Here is a 26,561-nt window from a genome sequence, read left to right as displayed (position 1 = left end):
AACTGAACAAGAAACAAGAGAAGAAACTTTCCAAGGCATCTTTCATTTCGAATATATCCCATCATCTCAACAAATAATATTGATTTCTATGAATTAGTTTGTTCGGTTATATTAATGTCTTCTTGATAATGTTAATGAATACCTACATTTTTGGAAATTCATTTTTACTAAGAGCTGTGGCTATGTTTATGATACTTTATCATTCGTTTTGATAGGCTAATAATGAATTCAAATGACAGAATCAATCAAAATACTATGTTATCAATAATTTGTCATTTATACAATACACAGTAAATATAAATTCTGGTCTTGATTATCTCATCATAAACTATGATTGTCCACTTGTTGAAACAGTAGTCCTGGCTTTAATCTCTAATGTATGTTTCATGTATTTAATCCATTACTTGCAATTATAAACTTTCGGAAAAACAGAATATGCTTATGTCAAATTTATACAATAGTCGAAATATAGGTCTGTCACATTTTGTAATTTAAAATTGCATTCAACACAATGTAAAAAAATTGAGTTTTCAAAAATACTGTACAGTTAATACTTACTAATGTCATCTAAGAAAACGTCATTAGATGATATTAGTAGTTATTGGTAAGGTAGTTTCTATGAACGATTAAAATAAATTACATGAAAACAATAAAAAAACTAAATCAAAAAAATGTTGAGCTATAACCCGTTATACTTGCAATGTTACTTTTGTAATGTGAACTTTGTGTTACAGGGAGTGCCAATCAGACTGGAAATCGGGCCGAAGGACATGAAGTCAGGGCAACTGGTGCTGGTGCGGCGCGACAACGGAGCCAAGATCTCAGCCAAGTCGAGCGACGCTGTGCAACAGGTGCTGGCTCTGCTCCAAGACATTCATGCGTCTATGTTGAAAAAGTCAGTAACTACTTATTGTTTGCATACTCTTATTGTTATTCATAGATTGACTTATTATGACCCATTTTATTTATAGTCAATTTATTATAGTTCTTATTAGTACATTTATTTATGATTATTTATAAGTGAAACCTTGAAAATAATATTGGAAATGAAAACATAAAGATACTGTATCTCGAATTTTATTTTGAGAAAAACACAAACATGTTTGTGCCATCTTGTGGTGTCAAATTCAGTGTGACATAGTAACTTGTAGGTTAGGGTACCTGGTCAACATTGTAAATTTATATGGAGTTGAAGTTCAATATTGGAAGATAAAAAACCTTACAGATGAATGACAAACCAGTACATGCTTTAAATCCTCGCCATGCCAGTATCCTCGGTGAAAAAAATTATAATAGATAATTGTGATTTTCTGATTGGATTAGCCTACTCATAATGATTCTATTAATAAGTCATGTCAATATTACAGTCTTATTATATCTATTGTCTTGTTGAATAGTATATTATGTTAATTTTTTAGCCGAATAAAATATTTTTGTCCAGTGAAGATAATCAATATTTTACTTAATTCACGTCTTCTAGTTTGATGTAACTGAATAAATTAGTGATTCAGACCTTTAGTCCATTAGTATGATCTTTTTATTTTTACTATTCCCCTATTACTTAGATTCTATTAAAGGATCTTTGTTGCACAAACCGAAGATCCCTTTATGTGGCCATATTCGAAAAAATATTACTTTAAAGTTTCTTCATTATCAATACTAAATTTAGACACAGCAAGATTTCAACATATTTTTGTCTTTATTATTTTTTATTGCGGATGATGCCCACATGAGCATTTTGCTTGTGCGTGGGTAATGGAAAGTGTGAGTTATGAGATGATCAAACGTCCATACCTAATCGATGGATTCGAACCCGCGACCAGGTAGCACTAGCAGACTGAGGGGTGCAACGTCCAAGTCAACTCGGCTGAATTTTGGGGATAATTAATTATTGTGGAACAGATTGTACATATAGGCGGTGTAAAACTCCACTGAAATAAGTATATAAATGAGCAAAATGTTATGTTTCAGAGCTACTGAGGAACTAAATTCACATTTGGTGATCACTTCAGATTGGAATGAGTTCTGTACTTCTCTCGACAAGAAATGCATCGTTATGTCTCCATTCTGCGGTGCGATTCCTTGCGAGGAACTCATTAAACAGGAGAGTGCTAGGTGAGATGTGCATTTTGAATGTTTTATTTTTGTTTACATTCAGTAAATCATCTCTTCTCTTCTCTTTCTCTTATATATCTATAAAAGGCTAAGCCCCGACAGACTGAAATCACACCACAGCCCAAACTACTGAGCCTAAAAACTTGAAATTTTGCACAATCTTCTTCTTCTCTTCTCTCTCTATATCTATAAAAGGCTAAGCCCCGACAGACTGAAATCACACCACAGCCCAAACTACTGAGCCTAAAAACTTGAAATTTTGCACAATTGTTCATGGTAGCCTCAAAACATCCACTAAGAAAGGATTTTCAGAAATTAGCCCCCCTGAGGGAGCTGGGGCCCCCCAAAAATTTTGTACTTTTTAACCGCTCATTCCACAGCAAAGTCATGAGGAACTTTTTTGTTCAGCTACGGAAAATAATTAGATCTATGTAGAAAAATTCCTATCAGGAGCACAGGGGGGTTCAGAAGAGGGCTATTTTCGAAATGTTTTATGTAAAATCACACTACAGCTAAAACTGGTTGGCCTACAGACTTAAAACTTTGCACAAATATTCTCCAAACATGCTAGACGCGCACTAAGAACGGATTCTGAGATATTTTGCCTCTAAGGATTTCAAAGAATGAAAAAGGATCCTATTAAGTAAGGTTATGAACATGGTAAGGTGAACGCCATATGAAACTGAGATAATTGACACATCATATTCTAACATATGTTGTAATCATTGGAAAGCTTAAAATAATCTTATTAATTAGCTGATCGAATTAATTTTTCGTATATCGAGAGCGCGAGCTTATTGCCACGTGTGTTTCATTGTTGTATTCTTGGCTAGTTCGGTTTGCGCCTTCTATCAGCTGTATATGGAGACTCATACCACAGTATACATATTATTATATTAAATATACATATTATTAAACACAGTAGGCCTATACATATCTATTCTGTGCTCATACATTCCGATAAGAACAGAGCACTGAGGTTTTCTTTGGTTAGGAGTTTGTTGATAATTCTTTTTTTAAATTCAAATTCTATTGCCATCAAAAATCACATTGAAAACTTTCTTAATAGACAACAAGATTACAAAAAAAAATGTCGAACATATACCTACATTTATTTGTACGGCAAACCTTAGCCGTGAGTTCATTCAATATAACTTATATATATATATATATAATATATATATATATATATATATATATATATATATATATATATATATATATATATATAATATATATATATATATATTAATATTTTGTGAATAAAAAGTACGAGTTGATGAGAGATGTGAGTAATTCCTTATATTTGATCCAAATGGTTATTCATATTGTAGTAGTCGGGGGTCATTGCAATCAAAAGTTTCTTATTCTGTAGCTAATAAATTTCATACGTATTTTTGAATTAAATTACTAAAACGTATTGATTCATTGATTGTCCATAATGTATCCAGTGTCCAAAGTGGAAGTGATTGCACTATTCAAAATTAATGGCTTACTGGTCCCTCATAGAATTTATAGTATTCCTGGTGATTGAGCCTGTCTTTTTTCAGCGTTGACTATTTAATAATAAAGCCTTATTTACAACTAGCCTACCCGGCAAACTTTGTACCACCAAAAGGTCAATGTATCTCATGTCACACTTGACTTTATTTGGTGAATCATGAAATTCATCTGACAATCAATATTTTTATTTACATCTCAATACGGACTTCCTATGTGCTTAGTCATGCAGCATTCATTATTCCGAAAATATATTCTACTCAATCAATTGGTTGTAATATCTATCAGTAAAGTGTTGAATTAAAAAAAATAAAAATAGATAGGTCAAATCAGTGTTTCAGAAATGAATTCATAGTTGTTGATTGTCAATAGATGTTCCAGGAAATATGCGATGTACGATGAATCACACAGAATTCCATATTCTTTCCATCTTCATTTTAGGATGAATATAAGCTAAGCTAAATTCAAATTATTCTTTCATTCTTCAGTAATTAATGAATACAATATGAACAACTCTCTTTCATGAGTTGATATTTTTTTCCAACATTTTCCAGTTTTTCAATTATAGGGGAGTGATAATTATTTGTATAGGTCTTCTAAGGAACGATTATCTACAGCTGGTACCAATCAACTACTCTAACTTCAACTCCAAACTATCGTTTTAATACCAGTACACAATTTATCTCAGGATGACGTGTTTATTATACAGCTGATAACTTCAAATGCTCAATCATATTATCACAATATTATCTTGAATCATGATCATCTTTCCTTTCTTCGGTAGCCGCTCTGTCGACAATTTCGAAAACATAGGTCTGTAAAATGGATTAATAAATAATTATTATTATCCCCATTATTAAAATTTCTCTTCAGAAACCATCCCCAATATTCACACAACATAATTATTCCCAAAGTTTCATGCCGTTATGACAAGTAGTTTTCAAGTCTATAGGGAACAAACAAACAATCATACAGACATTCATTTTTATGTATATAGATTTACATTCGGCTCAAACAAAAGTCTCTCTAAATGGAGGTAGAATGATAAGGTTGACAACTTTCATTTCTGTTGTTTTAACATTTTTTTCAAAAATTTCATTTAGTAAACCTACTATTGTGTTTGAGACACTTCTGGCGCTATCATAGTTTCACCACTATTCTGTTCCACAGTCCTATCTCTTGCAGTCGTTGACTATTTTATAATAAAGTAAAGAGCTGGCTTATACACGTACGGGATAGGAAAATTATGTTTGACGCATCATCACGTCTAAGCTACTGGACTGAAACTAACTTGCAATTTTGCATGTAGATTCTTAATTAACCAAGGATGGTTATAGGCCTATTTCAATTCTTCAAAATTTCATTACGTCAAGTTTTCAGTTTGTCAAGTTCTAAAATAGATCCTTGCGGAGCACGGGTTTCTGCTAGTATACAATAATCGGAAGAGAACAACAGGCTGTGCCTAAAACTGATTCCTTCCTAAATTTAAAGTTTCTAAATTAATAGGTTGAAACTTTTATCATTTTTCCATTATTATGTTTGTTGAGCAACTTAGTTCAAATAATTCAACGTTCCAGACATTGTTGATTGTGTTGTATATCAATAATAGAAAAAAATAAATTAGGTAGAAGTTTGAATACAACTTGATGGCACACCAAGTGAATTGACAATCATTTGTTTGAATACAATACAATAAATAAAATCAATCGCTGAATACAAAATTGAATTGTCATATATTATTATGTTTCAGAGCTACTGAGGTTTTTGGTTTTGCTAAATTATTTCTTTACTATTGAATATTTCCTATTTCAATGATAATAATGTGAGATATTTCTTCTGTTTGGTTTTGAAGCATCTAAATTTAAAAATCTATTTTGTGAAAGTAATCAAGTACTGAACATTTCGTGAAGTGAACAAGTACAAGACTTGACCTATTTCGGACTATGTGTAACCTTATCTAAATTTGAGAGAGGACTAGCACAAGGTTACCTTATTTTTTCTTTCCCTATCATTTGGTGATGTACTTATTGTATGAATCAATCAATAATGTATATGGTATAGTTGAACTTGATATATGATATATGTTTGAACTTGTCGCATTTGTTGCAGGGACGAACCAGGCGAAGAAACAGCTGGTCAGGCATCGATGGGTGCCAAAAGTTTGTGCATACCATTTGAGCAGCCAAAACCCCTCAAACCCAATGAGAAGTGCTTCCATCCCGCTTGCAAGAATACAGCCACCGCTTACACTCTATTTGGAAGAAGTTATTAGATTTTAAACCTAAACTTAGCATTGAATCCACAGTAATTCAGAAAACTCGCACGAGTATAAATTATATCTTCGAAATCAATATTGTTAATCAGCAAATCATTTATTGCTTATTTGTTCATGATAATGAAATTAAGTGAATAATTTTATCATGTAAACTCATTATAACTGTTTTAACCATGATGGAATTGTCTTTTCTTTCAATTATTGACATATTACATTTATTTTTGGATTAAGTTAATTCTTTACAATCTATTAAACCTATATGCGCAGATTCGATCTCAAAATTATCGTTGTCTACAAAAATTGAAATTACTCTCAAAACAACTTGTCATTAAATGACACGTTTTGTCAACGTCAAGGCATTTCTGAAATGCATCAAATTAATACCCCCATAGAACGTTTCAAATAATAAAATGATTTATTTTTATTTATGGTATGGAAAAGAAATGTTTAGCTAATAAAACATAATTTCCTGAAATAATATATATTTATTATGATAGTATGCACCAAAAATTACATTATATGTGCTTATAACATTGTATAAATTACAATACCTAATATTATGGAACCACTACGTTCAACAGTTTGAAAACATAAATTATTCGTTTGAGCCTTGATATTTAGTAATAATATATTAAACACTAAAACCTAATATAAATAGTTTCTCTTATAATGAAGTTTTTGAATGAAACATAAACTTTAAATACAACATAATTGTTTTTTAAATAAGAATATAAATATTCCTTTGATAACATTTTATATTTAAGAACATTGGAAAATAAATCTAGTGATTTACTCGCTATATCATTACAGTAACTTCAAATGAAAACTTAGTTGGGTAACATAATAAAATGAAAGTTTAATCAAGATTAACAAACATGTATTTCTGTAAAATAATTATTTCAAATATATCCAATGGAAGCTATATACTCGTAAATATAACTAAGGACTTCTGCTACTGCAAACAGTAATAATATTCCTGCAGTTGGTAACTGCAATTTCCTAAAATCTTCCATTTTTAAACACTTTTTATTCACTAATCAAAGAACTTCGATTCAGTAAGGTTACGAAAAATTCTGGTATGTAGATACTTGTTTTGAACAGCTTATAGAGTTGTAACTTGATTTGGAAATTGAACCAACAGCACTCTTATTAGAATCAGTCTTCGAATTGCTATAAAACATCTTACTATACATCAATTACAATATATTTAATTAATATTGAATATATTTTTATTTATATACCAATTACTATAGTATATTAGTACATCTAAAATGCAAGGTTCAGAAATACAATATAAAATGGACACTATAGTTAGAATTGAACTAAATAGTTTACTTAGGAACATTGGCGATGCCGACCACTTTCTTGTAATGCTGAGGCTTGGAGAGGCAGCCGACGAGAAAGTCGCCGAGATCGTACTTGGAGATGACGCGCGGCCCGGGCGACTCGCCGTGCTTGAGGATGAACTCTGAGCGGGGCTGGTCGGCGATGTGTGGTGGGAACACGGCCACCCAGTCGAGCTCGCTGCACGCGGTCAGCACGTCGTGCATGCGCTTGTGCTCCGCGTTGATCTCCTTGAAGATGGCTGGCACCTTTTCGGGTTCGTAGAACAGAAATGCTGCAAACCAAAAACACCAATTCTTAAGCTGGCCATTAACGGTAAACATGCATGTTTATCATCATCAGCGAGAGGCTTCTAACATAAAATACACAACCAATAACAATAAATAAACCACTGGAGAATTACAAATTATAATAATAGAAAAATGATTTAACTCAATAGTGCAGCGAACAACAAAAAATAGAGATACGAAAACTTAACATCAACAATTTTTACTCGAAGCGTTTCGCTGTGATGAGACAACAATGTATGACGACTGTGTATCATGCATGTTCTACCGTTAGTTCCAGCCTTATGTACAGAGTCTGAAAGCAATTCATCCAACAAGGTGTGACATAGTGGGCTCCCAAGTTGAAAAAACTGTAAAGAGTTCAAATGTGACATAGTAGAGGTGGACCAATGTAGTGAGGTAGTGAATATTATGCCATTTCAAGTTATTCATGCCGTGGTCAGATAAGGGCTTTTTTAGATGGTTTGGTAACTCATTATGACATGATCCGAATGCTGTAGCATTAAGGAAATGGATTATTAATGTAAAGACGACAGGATCAGAACATTATAGAGTTAGTTGGTTTTGTAGAAATATATAAAGCTCGTTATCTGTTCAGAGCATTTCATGATCGATTTTATTTTGTGTAACGTTAAACTTTCCTTGTTTCAATTTCTTATGCAAGTTTTCTTAATGGAGATAAAAACTAAATCTCTTAGACTGGCCACTAACGGTAGGACATGCATAATACACATGTCGTCATACTTTGTTGTGTCATCACAGTAAAAGGCTTCGAGCAAACGTTTTGTAAGTTGAGTTCAAATTTTTTTGTTGTTTATATTTTCTTCGTTGCTCTATTTGAGGGTACATTTTTTTTATCATGATTTGTAATTTTCCCGTGGTTCTTTTAATGCTATTGGTTGTTTATTTTATATTAGAAGCATCTGATGTCAAAAAATGCTTGATGGAAGTGTGTGTGTACATGATAAAATGTCCGTACGTGCATGTTTATCATGCATGTCATACCGTTGGTTGCCAGCCTTATAAATAATGAAATAACATTTTCTTCCAACAGAAGCTGGCATAATATCTACCATAAAAAGCTCTGATCAGATGAGCGTTCATAGCTGAGGTTGGACGACCTTAAGAATGCAAAGATACCTGATTATATTGTCCAATTGTAATAAGAACCTTGACTTGCATAATCATTTTGATTGTCATGATTTTTCCCACCTAACATTACTATGATAATTAGCATTGTCATGATAGTGCCACTCTTTCATGCTACACAAAATTCCACTCCCCGTGATTGTTTGAAACTACACTGTATAATTAATCTTCAAGTACAACATTATTTGAGCCAGCTATTGACATTCCTTTCTGCCAGGCAGGGTAACAAAAGTCAGATCGTTGTGACATCGTTACTGGCACAAGCAATCCCCTGCCCAGGCATCAGCCTGTCCATTTGAATTTCTGTAGTAACAAATTTAATGAATGGTTGGACTCAACCCTTTCAGCGGGAACAATTGTAACAGCGGCCATTTCATCATAATATTCAAAATAGTAACATTATACCTATCATATTAAGCGAGCAATTTCTGTATTATCTGTTTATATTTTTATATCTGGTCATTTATGTTCAACGGATCTAACGATTTTCACGAAATTTGGAACATAGTAGGTTTATGACAAAAAAAATCGATTGCACTAGGTGTCATCTTTGGGAAAACTCGCTGAACGACATTAAACGGATAATTTATTCATCCTTGGCTAAACAGCTGAGACTTTCGTCGTCTGTGAACGAGTGATTCTGTGGAAAATCAAAATATCGCATCCCGAAATTCATAAGCGTATACCCTGCTGTAAAATATAAACACGATTATTTAAGAGAATTGTGTTCTGTTTATCAATAAATAAAAATAACGAGCGAAGCTCGGTGCCCCGATATTTTTAATAATATAGCAATATTCAACAGTATGAACATTCCAATAATGAACGTATAATGTATGACGTTTCACATCATTATTGCAATATATTATTATTTACAGTGTGAAAAATATTTCCTTACCAGAGAGACATACTGATATCGGTTTGACATTGTATGCTTTCATAGCTGTTACAATATTCTTCAAGCCAGTAGAGAGAGCAGTGGTAGCATCTGGAAAAGGATTAGGTTACTACTTAAAATACTTGACAAAAAGAAAAATTAATGGCTCATAACAGGAATATTTTTAAAGAACTCACTTTTCTTTTCAGGGCTTCTACAATTATTAAAACAATAAAACGTATCAAGTAACCTTTTTATTTTATCAAATCACATCTATTCTTGGTCCATTTAAAAGAACCTCCGATTTGGAGGGATATGCGGAGCACAGAAAAGTAGGGATACAGCGGCGGCGATGTTGTCGTACAAAAGCGGACAGCGTTCTATAGTCTTGATTTCAAGAGTGTTCAATAGCTCATGATATTATGCATAAGTAGTTTTCTCTCTCAAAGCACCACATCGACTGAGAATGATAGACAACTTGGCAACAGCGCTCCTGTCCATGACTCCATACATCACTGTAATTGGCCTCCATTTCTGAGCTCCGCATATCCCTCTAAGTAGGAGAATGCTTTAAGTAGACTATAGTTTCAACTTATTAGAACGAGAATTGGCTTTAATAAGTTGAAACTAGGCCTAGTTGAAATAAAAAAGATACTTTCATTGTGTTTCTTATAGAACGTTTTTGAAAAGAAAAATTTTAAAATCTCTAATCTGAACTGGACCTTTAAAACGTTTGATCTTACTGTAGAAGGTTTGTATTGTATGTTTGCATTGTCTATTTAATATTCTATTAAATAGGATAGTAAAGTATTGTACGGTACCTATTCTTAATAGGTATTCATTACGTCAAGGGTCAAGTTATTTCTAATTGAAACATATTGTGGAATAAATGTTATTTGTATTTTTTTAAACTCATGTTATACAAAATTCCACTCCTCCATGATTGTTTGAAAATACTGTATTATTAATCCTATACCCATACTTGATACGTATTAAAATTAAGAATATAAGTTAATACTGTATTATTCTATTGTTTAGCCAATATATATTTCTGTATAAGCTACGGTAAGTATGGAAGGTATACATTTTTCTGAAATTCTAAAATGTTAAACCTATTGTAGAAACACTGCTGGTATTTTCTTCATTTTCAATAATTTTATATATTTTGAGAATTAGGCTTAAGTAAAACTTTACTAAGGCTTTTTTGAGGATTTTTAATAGGCTATAAATTACAAGAGTAAATCAACTAAATTTTTGCATGTACTTACTCAAGTCGTTTCTTGTTCCAAGAACAACTATCACACCATCCTGGCCTTCAACAGTTTTATTGACATCGTCTTGATTAGTTACATCGCCAACAACAAATTCAACTTTATCTTTGTAATTTTCTGGTATTTTGGCTGGATCTCTCACCAGAAGTTTTATTTTCAAACCTGAAAGAATCGTTTCAAATTTTATAAAACCAATATATTAATTAGTTATTAAACCAATTTTGCAAATTATAAAGCTTATCTATTAAAAAAACAGTATAGGCCTATTCTAGTTAAATTTAAAATATTAATATAACGTACAAATATAAAAAATGACAAACTTTACCAAATTAAAACATACGGTAGTAAAGCTATCAAATCAAGAACTTGAAGTTAATTACTACTTTACAAGAAGAGTTTTCAAGTTCTAAGAATATTAAGGTCTAACAAAAGGTTGAGTTTAAATCTATAAAGTTTTATGAAATGGACAATATAAATATTTCAAAAAATTTGTCAACTCATGTGATGACTTGGCAAAAATACTCATCAAGATTACTAGGCATAACCTAGCTTACAAAGAGTAATTTACTGAGAGCAGGGCATTTTTTTGAAAAGATAATTAATTTATTATTGGAAAAAAATTTACAAACCTGACTTGACTGCTGCTTCTAAAGCACATAATCCAGTCATACCGGTGGCACCAAATATTGCTACTTTTTCCATGATGAATGTGAACACTGCAACAATGTAGGGTACAATAAAACAAAAATTCAAAATAGAAGCTTTGGCTTAGTAATTTCTTTATCAATTTTACACAAGAGCAAAGGTAGAATTTTTTAGTCTGTTGTTCTTGGTTATGTAAAACTAGCCTATTTGGCCTGCTTTCCGATTCCGAATTTCCGATGAAAACAACCTGTCATGGTCAAAATAATTATCAAACGTAAATATCGATATCAGAGAATCGACTATTCAGCTCAGAATTGTCAGAATAAGCTGATCATCGTTATTCCTATGAGATGGATGATGTCGACTACTAGAATTAATCGATAATTGAATACATCGAAATGCTTGAAAAGAGTTCAACTTCAACCGGCTGACGAGCTAACCTCCAAATCCAAATGCGAGTATAAACGTTTTGTTATAGCCTATCTGTCGCTTATGTAGATGTATTTGAAATTTTAATAATATGCTACTGTTTTGACTATTACTTAATTGGTTCTTAATTTTAAAAATGGCTAAAGTTCAGGGGAAGTCCAAGGGCCCAGCTCCAACCGTTGATCAAATAAATGCTGATCGTATTACGCAGGTAAAATATACTATAACATTTTATTGTGACTAACTATTTTAAAGGTTTTTTATTGAAGGTTAATTTAAAAGCATTGTATTTCTCTGTGCTTATATTATCACCAAATATTTGTTTTAATCGAGCATTTTCTCAAACCATGTGCTGTGATTTTTGGTTAGATTTCAAGACATATAGACCTAACTTTCAAATCTGTTCTTGAAGAATCAATTCAATATTTTGGATTGTGCATAGCAACGTTCATTCTGGTGCCATTCCATTTTAATAAATGAGGTCTTTCAATTAATGTAGCCTATCTATTTGCTGAATCTTCCTTAGTACATAACTCTTTTGTGAATGAGCTTTCTTATTGACATTTTCCAAGGCCAAAATGTTGTAATTATCGTGTAATATGATCAAAAAACATTTGTTGAGATTAGGGGTCTATGCTCACTTGTCGACTATCTAGTAGCCAAATTTCGGCCTTGGGTGTATTCGAAGACCTGCTCATGCATGCTTATGTAGGGTACCCAGCTACATTTCTTGCTGGTAACTTCCCCTACCTTGTTCAAAAGAATCTTTGGTTCGCCTTTGTTTTTTCCGGTCTGGGGTAAGGTCAGTTTGGCCCAGGCTGGGTGCCTATAGATTGATATTATCAGGAATTATTGTCTTACTTTTCTGTACCTTATAGTACTGTACCTTCTTCATCCAATACCCAAACTAGTGAGATCAAAAGCGTCATTACAAGAATAGAATTGATTAAACGTTAATCATAATTAGGCTAGCCTAAAAGAAGAATGTATATAAAACAATGATTTTTTTGACAATGTGCAAGTAACTTACACTCCGTAAGGTATTAAAGGTATTAAAGTGGTTATTCTTCAACGTAATTGCCGTGAAGGTTGAGTAGGCATTTGTCATACCAGTTGACCAGCCTAAACACACTTCTCAAAATACTACCGCCGGGTTGGTATAAGTGGGCGTGGGCTATGAGGTTGTCTTGGAGCTCCTTGTTGGTTTAGTTAGAAGCTTAATACCTTCTTCTTCATCCTTTACCCACACTTATGGGATCGATGGCATCATAGTACAAAACAATACTTAACACACAATTACGATCAATATGGCAGTGTGTAAGATCCAACCCAGGTTTCAATATAACAAAACATATTATTACATGCCTGTTTAACATGCCAAAATCTGAGATAAGTCGTCGTTCATAAACTCTCGAGCTGGTAGCTTGTTGAAAAAGCATAGTTCTGAGCTCCTTCCGCACACCTGCGATCCTTGTAGGCGCACCCTGGGAATGTCAATCAGCTCTTGATTCCTGGTGTTAATAATAATTTTAATGATAATAATGAGTTTCTGTTCATGGCGTGGTCATAAGTATGGCCACAAGTGAACAAGTCAAGAACATAAAAATCTGTCATAAGAAAGGTCAAGAACAAAAATACACATCAAACACAAAAAGCAGCAAGACTAAAGCAAGAAGTATCTACTTTGAGTCTGAGGATCACAATCATAGAACTCCCTCATAGAATAAAAGGGGTTTTCCTGAAGGAAAGCCCTCAGTCTCCTCTTCAAGACTGTCTCTGACAGAGTCCTGGCTGAAACTGGCAGCTTGTTCAAAATTTTAGCTGGCTGGTAGATGAGGCTGCTCTGGGTCCTCCCCAATCTACAATATGGCAGGTCCAGCCTCAGCCTGCCTCTAGTGCCATGATCATGCACATCACCCCTGGTAGGCAAAGTACGGACACTGTGGAATGCCTTTATAGCTGTTGTAGTCATGTACATCTGACCGGTTTTCCAGGTCTTGTTGGATTTTTTGTGTATATCAGGCAGAGAAGAATAAAGTGGTTGACAACTGTCAAAATACACAACCTAGCAAAAAGGTGCTTGCAGTCAACCTAACAAAAGGTGCACGATTTTCTCTTCCAGTCATTATCCGGGAAGCCCGTTTTTGCAGCTTCAGTACGTCCACAGATAAATGATCTCACAAGAGTAGATCTTAGGTAATATGACAGTGGAAGAGGGTGTGATTCATCATGACCAAGTAAGCCGCCTCCGTCACAAGTCTCCGCAGCTTCAGCAACAGGAAAAAATCTGGACAGTCTCTTGGTCACTTGCTTAATGTGGCCAGCGACGTACAGCATCAACAGTAGACCTCCCCTTTCGAAATCCAACTGCATGCTGGAAAAGAGATCACAACTGTCAAAGATGTGTTGAAGTTGGGGCTAAATAACAGCTTTAATCACCTTTCCAAAAATCTGTGTCATAGATATTGGCGTGAAACTTTTCAGGCTCTGGTGGTCACCCTTCTTGTAGACTTGAACGTTCCTTGAAGTCTTCAAAAATCTCTGTTTAACAAGTTTTTGAGAGCTTTTCTCTCAAAGTCATGTCTTGGGTTTGGGGGAAAAGTATAAGCTACTAATGGTCAAGTCAGGTTATTTGTATGGTGATTGATTGGAATCATCCCATTTGATTTGCTGGAGAAGCCTTTGGTTGCACCAGTAGCCTACTGTAAGGTCGAGTTTTCATGAATCACGATTCCAGAACTGACGTCTTAAATTTTCCGACACTATTAACGCAAAACATCGTAACTCATTTTGAATAATTCTTTGTTTGATTCAAGCCTTTTTCTTGTATAAACTAATAACGCTACTCAACTAGTACTTGGCGGGAGCTCAAGTTAGGCGACCGTTGTTCGGGGTCTATAACTCGTCACCGATCACAGGACGTTTGGTGGAATGACAGGCTGTTCAGCTCTGTGAAACAGAGCACTTCTAACACGATGTCAATTTAGCCATATAGCATTGTGACGTATCAGATCAAAAATTCTTTATCATAATAACCCCTGTCTCATAAGCAAGGATGAGTCTGGAAGAGTAAAGGTTTGACTAGGCATATAAATTTCCTCCATTACCGTAATTCGTCGTAACTTAAATTTAAAATATTTATAATTCCTGCTATTTTTCACTAAATTCAATGAATTGTTTTGTTTTGCAGTTAGCAAACCAGTACTGGGCTCCTCACACAGAACAAAAGCACTTGCCGTATGATCCAAAAGTTGTTGACGATATTTACATAACTGAATTGTTGGGCTCCAGGTAAGTTGGATAGCATACATGTATCAATCCCTCAGAGAGCTTGATTCTTACATACTATTTATTTTTTTTTTTTGGGTATGAAGAAAGTATGGTGGACAGATTGTTGAGTAAAATTAATAGACAAATTTCAATTAATTCTAGCTTTGTAGGCTCAAACTGTGAGGAGAAGACTTGGATAACAATTCCATATTTAGGCCTTGTATCTGATAAGATAGTTAGGGAATTGAAGAGGAATGGATTTCATGTTGCTTTCAAGACCAAACCGATTTTAAATAGTCTATTTAGCTGGAGTAAAGACAAAATTGATATTTGGGATAAAAGCGGGGTGTACAAAACTTAAATGTGATGATTGTAATGCTTGTTATGTGGGTCAAACTGGTACAAGTTTCAAAAGTAGAATTAAAGAACACATCAGAGATTGGAATAAACAAAATGGGGAATCTAACTTTGCAGAACATTTGATAACAAATAATCACAAGTTCACAGGTAAGGAGAATGTTGAGTTTCTGCATGTTAATAACAAAGGCAGATCTTTGAATATTCTAGAGGCTTTAGAAATAACAAGAGTAATCAAGGAAAATTCTCAGTACCGTTTAAATGACCAGATTCATTTCAACCAATACAACATCACGAATTTAGTTTTATCATAAAATTGTAAGCATACATTAGTCAATAGTTTTTCCATTTACATATTTGTTTTATTATCTTTAACACTTGTTTTCTTGGTTCTCATTTTGTACTAAAAGTAAATTTTATTATCATGGCGATTCTGTTGCTTAAGCCGCCATTTTGTCACACCGTTGAGGGGGAGGAGACTGTCTAGCTAGGCCAATGGCAGGCGTTCATGCCCTCGACCAATAGCATTACTCGCCTACTAGTATAAATTCTGCTGCTCTTGTATTTAGTTTTAGTTTATCAGAGATTGACAATGGTGTAATAACCGAAACCGGTCTTTCTAATTATCAATAAATCAGTGGTTTTTTGACAATTTCTTAGTCTTTTTCATTCAATATCTTACATACTAGGCACATTTTCTTAGAACTGAGAGTAAATAAAGATTTCAAAAATATTATAAACATTATGTAAAGAAAACATTTGCAAATAATAATTGGTGAATATTATATTGTAAATGTGCAATGTTATTGGTGATAAATAAAGCTATTTTTGTCAAACCTACATTAATCTTGTTCAGTTTAAAAATTTCAATAATAGTAGCACTCCCAATGTGGTAAGAATAGCTTAAAAATTTTCAAGCCAACATTTTGTTGTTTGCAGGTTCTCTATCCGTCGAACTATGATGTTGGAGTTTAGTCAATATCTTGAGAATTATCTGTGGCCCAATTATAAGACAGGCGTAGCTTCACATGCCCACATGATGTCAATTGTTGTCATGCTCAATGAGAAGTTCCGTGAAAGAGTTCCAGCTTGGGATGTAAGTATAAATAATTTGTGTCCAGTCCTTGAAACTAACGTACTAACAATGTGCAATATTTTAAATAAATAATTGTAATAGCACGGAGGCTGCTATCCTTCCCCTGTGCAGTTGTAGAAGGCGATGCGGCGGGGAATGCCTCAATACAGCGTGATTTCATTTTGTCTAGTGTATTAACTTAACCTAAAAGGCTTTGTTCAATTAGGTTTTAAAGGTAAAAGGAAATGTTAGCTTTTGGCTTTTGAATGGCAATATGTTAATAAGGTTATTTTAATAAAATGGGTTGATAATTTTAGATAATAATAATAAATATCACACTATTAACCATAGGATCTGTCTCAGTGACTTTTTTGTTCACTCTTGTTCTCTTCAAATTTAAATTACGGTTGGTTTCGCACCCTTCCACATTCCTTATTAACATTATAATTCTATATACATATAATGAATAGACTGTTGAAAAAAAATTCTTTGAGAATAGGTAAACAAGAGTCGGTAAATTTCACTCCAAATGCAAATCACAGTGCACACTTATGCGCAATCAATCCTGATCCCAATCCCGTAGCCGATCCCTACGCTTCAATCGCAAAATTAATGTGACTTCCAATCAGACCAATGATATATTTTCAAAATATCTTCTCTGAATAGAAATTTTTCAGTCTTTTCAAAATATAACAATTCCGACTAATCTTATTAACATGTTTGTCACACCTCATATCATTATCTATAGTAAACCCTAAAAACTTTGTGGTGCTAACCTCCTACACTGAATAATTTTCACATCTGATAATCTCAACCTTTGTAACTCTCTTATCCTTGAAAAATATCATCAAATTGGATTTTGTGGGATTCACTTCCAATATGTTCTTTTTGAAGTAATCTAGCAGTGTATTGCAATGAAATTGTATTCTTTCAATGACCTGTTCTAATGAGTCGGCATTAGAAGGCAGAGTTGTATCATCCACATATCCTATCACTTCACCACTGCAATCTGGTTGGGGAATATCATTGATATAAATTAAAAACAGAAGTGACCCTAGGATTGATCCCCGTGGAACCCCTTTTGCTACACATTTACTTTCTGACCTCACTGAACAAATTTTCCTGTCAGCTATAAAACTTATTTCAGTACACGGCATGCGCTGATGAAGGTAGGACTTAATCAGTTTGAGAGCAGTTCCTCTTATGCCATAATTATTACTAATAAACAAAAATAAAAAAAATTCTAAATACTCGCACAATTTTTGAGATATCGTACTTACGAATGAAACCCGTGCGGTGGGCGAATCCTATCCTCCAGCCGGAGCTCGAGCACCGTATATGTAAGCTATTTTGTGGAGCTCGGTTGGCACTTTTTTGACACTGTTCAGATGTATTTTGTGCATTTTGATGAATAAAGAAATTTTCAATTCAATTGCATTGATTTGGCCGCTCCGTTGTAAATTACCTTCTTCAACATGATTGCTAATACTTTATGAAATAGCCTATTTCAGAGGTGAATCATTCAAGTAATTTTCTTTATGCTCAAGTATCAATATTTTCATTCTACTGAGCTCAATTTCTTTCACATCAGTTCAATCCTTTGCATCTTATTGATAGCTATAAGCTGAAGGTCTGATAACTATAATCCAGAAACTATTGTCAATATTGGACCATCCCTGATTTCAGTCTATTTAGTGAGGAAATTTCAAATTTTTGTATGTCTTGATTTATCATTCATAACAACAATGTAGTTTATAAAATTCCTAATATCGCTTTTCCATTGCAGGCTCTGAAGAAAAGATCAGAACATTTTGTTGGATTTTTTCAACAAGTGTTAGAAACATGTCTTTCTGCCAATAGTATCCCAGAAGAAACGGCTCTAATTGTATTTCTGAATCACTGCTTCAATAGTATGGAAATCGAATTAGTACGCGAACAAGTCAAGAGGCTTGTGTCATTATCCATGTGGGTCTCTTTACAAGAGGTAAGTCACTATTACTCTTTTGTAACTTACACCTAAATCAACCAAACTTTAATTTAATACTGTACTATCGACTTATGAGTTTTGAGAAAATATCTCACGATACTGTATCTAATAAAAGTGATGTTTTTAAGTATGAACAAAAAACGGTCCTTACAGGATCTCTCTGCAAAAAAAGCCATAAGCATAATATTAATAAAAACAGTGTTTCGAATAATATCCAAAATGTACTATGCTTTTTAATGTGTTACAGTTCAAGTCTTTCTTGATTTTTAAGTTACCAATAATAATTATTACATTACTGATCATAATTTATCTACTCTACCTCATGCTGTTATGTGAATGATTCAACAGGGAAGACGAGAATACGAACTCCGAAAGGTTCCGAAATGGAATAAATTCTGGAGTAAAATCCAAAAACGAGATCCTCCTGACATGAAAGAAAAACTCGATTGGGAGAGAAAATTTCTACACAGACTGGTGCTGAAATTTATTTCTCGTCTAGAATCAACTCCAAAAGAAGGTAACCTAATTCATATACTGTACCATAGAGAAAAGGTAGCATAAGCTATGACTGCACGGTTGTACTAAATAACAGATTCTCAACACTCAATACCCTTTGATATTAACAAAAGTTAATGCGCTAAAAGAAGTTATTAACTTTTGTTATTAACATTTGTTAAAACATAACACATTTCCTTTGATCTTTACCGACTCTCGATGGATAACATAAATCTTGTTAATAACAAGGAATCATATTTAGTTTATCATATTTTAGTTTCTTGTTGATTATTATTATCTTGTGTAGTAAGTTAGCCGAACTATTTTGAATCATTTGCTCCTTATTAATTATATATTTTGCTCAAAACAGCAACTCATGTCTACGCACAGGTTTTACACCTATGTAGGCACATTTCCATGTGAAATTAAATCTGAAATTATAATATAATTATAACTGTTGCATTGTAAATCATTAGGTATGATAGTATAATAAACACGTGTTGTATCATTTTTGTTTTGTATATTGTTTAATTTTAAGCTCTGTATGTTACATTTATAATCTTAGAAAGATTTGGAAATAAACTTATTTTTGACTTGACTTGAACAAGGAATTTTCTGTTAAAACACGAGTTAATAATTTTTTGTTGATAACTCGTGTTATTATCTGCGGTGTAAACGCAGCTTTATTCAACACTTCATTACTTTCTTTGTAGCTTGTAGGTCAGAGCTGACCTTTAAGATTCAGTCAAACTTTATTAGCTCAATGTTGTTCTTTATAGTACATATTACGCACCAATTATAAGACTATTTTTAGTGTTTAGCAAAATCTACTTACATTTATTAGCATCTTTCAATTTACATAAAGTTATTCAAATTCAGTTTATTATAGATTATTTTTATTCATGTTTTCAATAAAGTCTGATGGCTGATTGATGAATCAGTAACAATCATTAAATATTTTTTATCAATCCATTAATTTCAAATAACTCAATATTTTTTCATTACATATTTTCACTCTATGATTGTTCATATAATCAGAGGAATAATTCTATGGTACTAGAACGAAATATGGCAAACAGGATGAGATTTCATCGTAATGAAAATTCACTGATGTCTGCATCTTCTTTCTATTATTTACAAAGTGCATTCATATTGAGTAGCTTTTATTGAAATAAAAATAAAATCAAGGTAACTTTTCTATGTTGTAGCTTTTCTTCAACTACAAACTATAAGGTGTACGCTAATCACATTTTCAATCAATCACTATATTCTAGTAATTTAATTAATTATTTAACCTTTTATGGTTGTCACCCAAGCAACCTTCAGGGCCGGTTTCCGAGCTCGGGATTTAGCCAAGTTCTAGACTTTAAAACAGCTGGACTCAGAAAATTTGACTTTCTGAAACGGGGTGCAGTCGTAGTCCACGATTAAATTTAACTTTGAAAAACTAGAAAATTGAACACAAAATAAAATAAATAGAATAGTGTATTAAAATAGTTTCAGCTATTTTGAATTATTTAGGAATGTTTCATTTCGTCAAGGAAAAACGTTTCCAATTGTAGAAATGAGAAAATAAAGTTTATCATAAAAACTACGACTACGCCCCGTTTCGAAATGCCAAATTTATGACTCCAGCTGTTTAAAGTCTAGAACTTGGCTGAATCCCGAGCTCGGAAACCAGCCCTAAGTATTTTATAAGTCATGTGTTATTTCTCGTCCCGTAAACCATCATATTTTATCATCATTCTTATCATTTCTCACGCACAAGCTTATGTGCGTCATAAGCTTCAACCTATTCTAGCTCTGCTCCGTTTCTGTTAGGAAATATAATGAATACCAAAATATTCAATCTCAATAATTAAAATTAATCATTAAATTATAAAAATAAAATATATTTGAGATAAATTTGATCATTATTAACTAGATTCTATCTTATATACCAGGATATAAACTTCAATGACAACTATTCACTATAAAAATGTTGAAGATTTATTATGTATATAGTACTTGAATTACTGATACTTATTGTTTTATTTGATCTTCATTATGAGTTTTTACTTTTCTTGCCCTATTACCATAGGTAAGGAAAGTATTGCTTTCCGAAAAAAATTAAGGTACCCCAATTTCTTAATTTCTATACGTTTCAAGGTCCCCTGAGTCTAAAAAAGTGGTTTTTGGGTATTGGTCTGTATGTGTGTGTGTGTGTGTGTGTGTGTGTGTGTGTGTGTGTGTGTGTATGAGTGTATGTGCGTCTGTGTACACGATATCTCATCTCCCAATTAACGGAATGACTTGAAATTTGGAACTTAAGGTCCTTTCACTATAAGGATCCGACACGAACAATTTCGATCAAATGCAATTCAAGATGGCGGCTAAAATGGCGAAAATGTTGTCAAAAACAGGGTTTTTCGTGATTTTCTCGGAAACGGCTCCAACAATTTTGATCAAATTCATACCTAAAATAGTCATCGATAAGCTCTATCAACTGCCACAAGTCCCATATCTGTAAAAATTTCAGGAGCTCCGCCCCATCAATGCAGATAGATTCCCAATTATCAGGCTTCAGATACAATTGAAACATAAAAAATCAAGTGGAGTAGATTGAGCATGAAAATCTCTACAATTAATGTTAGTAACATTTTCACCTAAAATTGAAAATAAGCTTTTAATTCGAGAAAATGTGATTATTCAATTGCAAATTATTGTTGATTCTATTAAATCATTCACTATGAAGAGATAGCAGACCTCATGTGTGTCTCCAGGGTTATTGCCCTGTCACCAGCTGGCTCAAATCTTTGAATTGAGATGCGCGGGAACACTAGCGTCAGGTGATCAATTTTCATAATGGCAAGGAAAGTTGTGTGAGTGCGCCACACCAGATTTTTCATAATGATACTTACTGTATCAATAATCAAATTAGTTCTCCGTTCCGGGGGTTCCACTACCCACTAGTATAAATGTATCCATTTTACTGGTTTTCGAATAACTCAAAATAATTGTCTCCATTCAAAACTTGTTCTACCAAAGTTTTTAGAGTAGATGCTTGTTAAAAGCTTTTAAAAATGTTATTTGCCTATTATATTATGAACAATTATTATCATGTATTGTCGAAAATTTTCTGAAGAATTTCGTTATATTGTAATGGATATGTATGTGGATTCAGGTGAAGTGAGTGCAGAATATATCCACTATTGCGAGCGATTTCTGGAGCTGATGATCGACCTGGAGGCGCTGCTGCCCACGCGACGATTCTTCAACACGGTGATGGACGACTGCCACCTCGTCGTCAGGTGCTACCTCTCCAAAATGGTCGAGCGCGAGGATGGCAACTTGTTCTCTAAGGTAGGAGGCGAACACTCATCATCCTATTTCATCATTACGACTTGGCTCTACAAATAGGCTACTACTTACTGTATTCGAACGGTAAACTGATAACTGAATGTAACAAAGTCCTTTCAATGACTGTAAAAGATATCTTTATTCATTTTTTATTTTTACAAGAGAGGACTGACTGGGAGAGAAAAACTAAGGATACGCCTTGTACAGTACCATTTCTCTTCCAAATGTAGACTACATTTGAAAGCTCGAAATAGGGTTATGATTTCACTTTTTTAGGCCATTTTCACTTAGAAACAACAAATACTAAAAAATTTTAATTTTGACGGTTGAAAAACTAGATAAAACACAAAATTCTAATCACCATTAATTGAAAAATGTTATAGTGATCCATGTTCACTGGCTCAAATTATCCATTATCAATATTTATTCATTTATCTAACATAATAGGGAAAACTATATACAGGGTGATTCTTAATTATGGTAAAATAATTCAATACGTGATAGTGGAGGTAAAAATAAGAAAAAAGTTCCTATAAACATATATCCATAAACGCTTCATTAGCGAGCTATACAGGGTGAAAGATTTCGCCCGGAATTCAGTTCCTCTGGTGAAATACACCGATGCTGAATTGTTTGGGGACTAGTTTTTGAAAAACTTATGCTGGATTCATATGGAAAAATATCTGAAAAATTTAATAAAACTAGTCTGGAAGCTGTAGTGTGAGTAGTTTTTGAGAAAAAAGTTGAAATATGCAAAAAATCTAAGTAGAAAAACACAGACTTTTACGTTTGATGCCCAATAACTTTCTTTAATGACCCAGTAAACAAATAATTTTTCGCAATAAAAATTGTAGAGAATATTATTCTGAAAAGAATTATGTAAGCTGTGTAAACTAAATTTGAATAAAAGTTAAATAAAATATATTCTTATGTAGTACATTACACCACAAAAATTTGCTGTTTTAAGAGGAGAGAACTAATAACTCATAGGTTGTAGCTGATTGCAGGTAAAATATTCGGTTTTTTATGAAAATTTTATTTTTATATGAAAGTAACATAATCTAAATGACATTAAACTTACACCAAAAGATTAAAGATGATGTTCAAAGTAACCGCCGTTGCTCTTAATGCATATATTCAGACGTCTTCTCATCGATTGTCGGACCCGTTCAAATATTCCAGGAGTCTGCTTTATCATTTCTATTCCGTTTAAAATCCCTAATCAGAGTTGTTCAATGGTATCAATCGGAGTATTGTATACTAAGGTTTTCAAGTGTCCCCAAAGATAAAAATCCAATTGATTTAAGTCTGGTGACCTAGCTGGCCATGGTTCTGGCCCACCTCGGCCTATCCATTGATTTGGAAAGCTGTGATTCAGGTGTTCACGAACAGCAACACTGAAGTGTGCTGGAGCTCCAACATGCATAAACCAAATGTTTTGGCGCAACTGAAGAGGTACATCTTCAAGTAAGATAAATAGCTCATCTCTCAAAAAGTTCAAGTAGATTATGCCTTTAAGCCTGGGAGGAAGCTCGAACAGAAGTAGATGATCTCCTATGATTCCTGCCCAAATGTTTACTGAAAACTGATGTTATGGATGATTAGGATTGATGGCATGAGGATTCTCATCTGCCCAAATATGTTGGTTGTGGACGTTAACGATAGCTGTTCTTGTAAAGTGTGCCTCGTCAGTAAATAAAACGGTTGTTAAAAAGTTTGGGTTAACAAGTTTTTCCAAAAACCATCGGAAAATACCAGCACGGGGAATACAGCCTCGTTGCAATAGAGTATGAACTTTCTGGAGGTGGTATGGATGTAATTGTTGCGCTTTTAGTATCCTCCAAATAATAGATTGATTGACATTAAACTGCACTGACAATTCTCTCGTGCTCTTCTCTGGATGTTCACAAATTTCATTATTGCTCTTCTAACTCAAAAGTCCTAGTAGATCGGGATCTGCCTGCATAAATGTGCTCTTTGGACATCAAAGAATCTGTTTCAGACAGAAGTTGATGAATAGTGGCAAAAAACCTTGAACTTGGTCATACTCGGTTAGGAAAGTTCTCTTGATACAAACGTCTTGCTTCAGTACTATTACAGTGTCTCATCCCGAACATTAAATGCATGTCAGCTAATATACGGAGTATGTCTAAAATTACCTGCCATTTTTTGAAAAGTTAACACTTAACACCAAAGCAAAGTGAAATGATTACAAATAACTGGTTAATAGATTAAACAAAAAACACAGCGCTGTTACAGTAGGCCTAACTTACAGTTTGTTGTTTTTTTTCAACAGTGAGATGAAATATTTCTGAAAATAATTTTCAGCTGATAATTTCTTTTAAATATTTTCTTATTTAAAACAAAATAAATAAGCTGTTATTTAAATCCATGTTTTATTTTTGCAATCAGCTACAACCTAAGGGCTGTTTGCACAGAAAAAGTTCAAACTGAATTCAATCAGCTGTTGGCTTAAACTCAAAATGAATCACATTATAACAAAATGATATTGATATAGATTTAATCCAGTTTAAGATGAAATTTGGTTTAAACTGGCACTGTGCAAACGGCACTAAGAGTTATTAGTTCTCTCCTCATAGAACAGCAAATTTTTGTGGTGTAATGTACTACATAAAAATACATTTGATTTAAATTTTATTAAAATTTAGTTTACACAGCTTACATAATTCTTTCCAGAATTACATTCTCTACAATTTTTATTGCGAAAAATTATTTGTTTACTGGTCATTAAAGAAAGTTATTGGGCATAAAACGTAAAAGTCTGTGTTTTTCTACTTGGATTTTTTGCATATTTCGTTTATGGATATATGTTTATAAGAACTTTTTTCATATTTTTACCTCTACTATCACGTATTAAATTATTTTACCATAATTAAGAATCACCCTGTATAATAGTCCAAAACTACCATTCCTCCTGATTTTGATAAATAGTGCAAATAAAGGCTATGTGACCAAAACTTCTTGTAGATCAATTTTCTCTGGTTCAAATTATTCACTGAGAGAATTGAGGTCTAAGATTCAAGTTGACGGTTTTGCATTTCTCTTTATGTTTATATGTTCTGCATTTACGGCGAAATGCGGCAATAGGTTTTCATGAAATTTGACAGGTATGTTCCTTTTTGAATTTCGCGTCGACGTATATTAAGGATTTTTGAAATTTTGCATTTACATACAAAAGGAAAAGGAGTCTTCTTCGAACGCCAATATTATCGCTGATTAGTGCGGTATATATAGAATTATTCATTATAAATCAGCTGTCGAGTGGATTATTAATTGCATGCAATTAATAACTGAAAATAACATTGTATTTTCTCTCGACCTTTCTCTGCTTTCAACTCGGGCTGACCTGTTGCCAGTATGTCTTGAAGATTAGCTATTGATGTGCATTTTTGATACACCAACTCCAACAGCCATTAGCCGTTATCACGCCGATATCTCGCCGACACGACATACAGACAGGATTTACTCTGATGGGTAGTATAAGGGGAGGCCGTGGCTTATAACTGCGCGAAGTCTACTGTTCACAGAACTACTAGTTATCAATTCATCTATCAAATCAGCACAATATGGAACAAGAAGTAGTCGATTTCCAAAACTGAAGTCTTTTTCTGCTAATTTTGATAGACCTTTTTGGTAAATGGTAATTTTGGTAGATGCTTTGCACTGGTTTAGATAATTATTCATTGATTATGTATTTATCTATCGAATGAGCACATTAGAAAACAAGGAGCAAAAATTCCCTAACTTATATTTTTCCATATTTTGATAAATAGCCTAATCCGAATGGGAGTTGTGTGGAAAAGACAAACTACAATTTCATTATTTATTTTGACAAGATAGCATAAGAGATTATCCTTTGTTTTCTTCTTTCATTAAATATTTTGTTCGTCCAATAATTGGTAGTATAATAAAATTATCCATCCAATCAAAAATTGCTACTGTGCATAATTTCGTGAATTCCTTGTACTCTATGAACACAATTTCCTTAATATAGCAGCTACCTTGACACGAGTATAATAAAATGTAATACCGTAATAAATTAATGGTTCTTCGATGAAAGAATAAATAGTTTGGGATAGAATAATAAATTAATATTTTTCAAAGGTTGAAGCTACCTTTCTTCTT

The 26,561-nt window shown here is 33.2% G+C and overlaps 3 protein-coding genes across 3 annotated transcripts in view; 2 read left to right on the top strand and 1 right to left on the bottom strand.

The window, feature by feature from the left end:
- The window catches only part of LOC111052375 (bifunctional glutamate/proline--tRNA ligase), a 71,675-nt gene extending 65,608 nt beyond the window's left edge, over window positions 1–6,067 (top strand). Inside the window, 3 exon segments of the mRNA XM_039426928.1 lie at window positions 735–895; window positions 1,972–2,115; window positions 5,725–6,067. Coding sequence (XP_039282862.1) covers window positions 735–895; window positions 1,972–2,115; window positions 5,725–5,887 — 468 coding nt within the window. The 3' untranslated portion in view covers window positions 5,888–6,067.
- Window positions 6,068–6,355: 288 nt separating this feature from the next.
- LOC111052374 (flavin reductase (NADPH)) lies at window positions 6,356–11,741 on the bottom strand. Its single transcript, XM_039426936.1, has 4 exons — window positions 11,448–11,741; window positions 10,816–10,980; window positions 9,569–9,658; window positions 6,356–7,508 (listed from the first exon to the last, which is right to left on the bottom strand). The coding sequence occupies exons 1-4, from the start codon at window positions 11,518–11,520 to the stop codon at window positions 7,222–7,224; spliced, it is 615 nt and encodes a 204-aa protein (XP_039282870.1). The 5' UTR covers window positions 11,521–11,741; the 3' UTR covers window positions 6,356–7,221.
- Window positions 11,742–11,867: 126 nt separating this feature from the next.
- Window positions 11,868–26,561, top strand: part of LOC111056539 (RNA helicase aquarius) — a 110,220-nt gene continuing 95,526 nt past the window's right edge. Inside the window, exons 1-6 of the mRNA XM_039426929.1 lie at window positions 11,868–12,103; window positions 15,083–15,183; window positions 16,459–16,615; window positions 18,381–18,578; window positions 18,930–19,098; window positions 22,240–22,418. Coding sequence (XP_039282863.1) covers window positions 12,029–12,103; window positions 15,083–15,183; window positions 16,459–16,615; window positions 18,381–18,578; window positions 18,930–19,098; window positions 22,240–22,418 — 879 coding nt within the window. The 5' untranslated portion in view covers window positions 11,868–12,028. The remainder of the gene's footprint in view (window positions 12,104–15,082; window positions 15,184–16,458; window positions 16,616–18,380; window positions 18,579–18,929; window positions 19,099–22,239; window positions 22,419–26,561) is intronic.

This window comes from Nilaparvata lugens, chromosome 4 (genome assembly GCF_014356525.2).
Source record: "Nilaparvata lugens isolate BPH chromosome 4, ASM1435652v1, whole genome shotgun sequence".
NCBI lineage: Eukaryota > Metazoa > Arthropoda > Insecta > Hemiptera > Delphacidae > Nilaparvata > Nilaparvata lugens.
The sequence above is the reverse complement of the archived record's forward strand: the minus strand, read 5'-3'. Positions and strand labels throughout refer to the sequence as shown.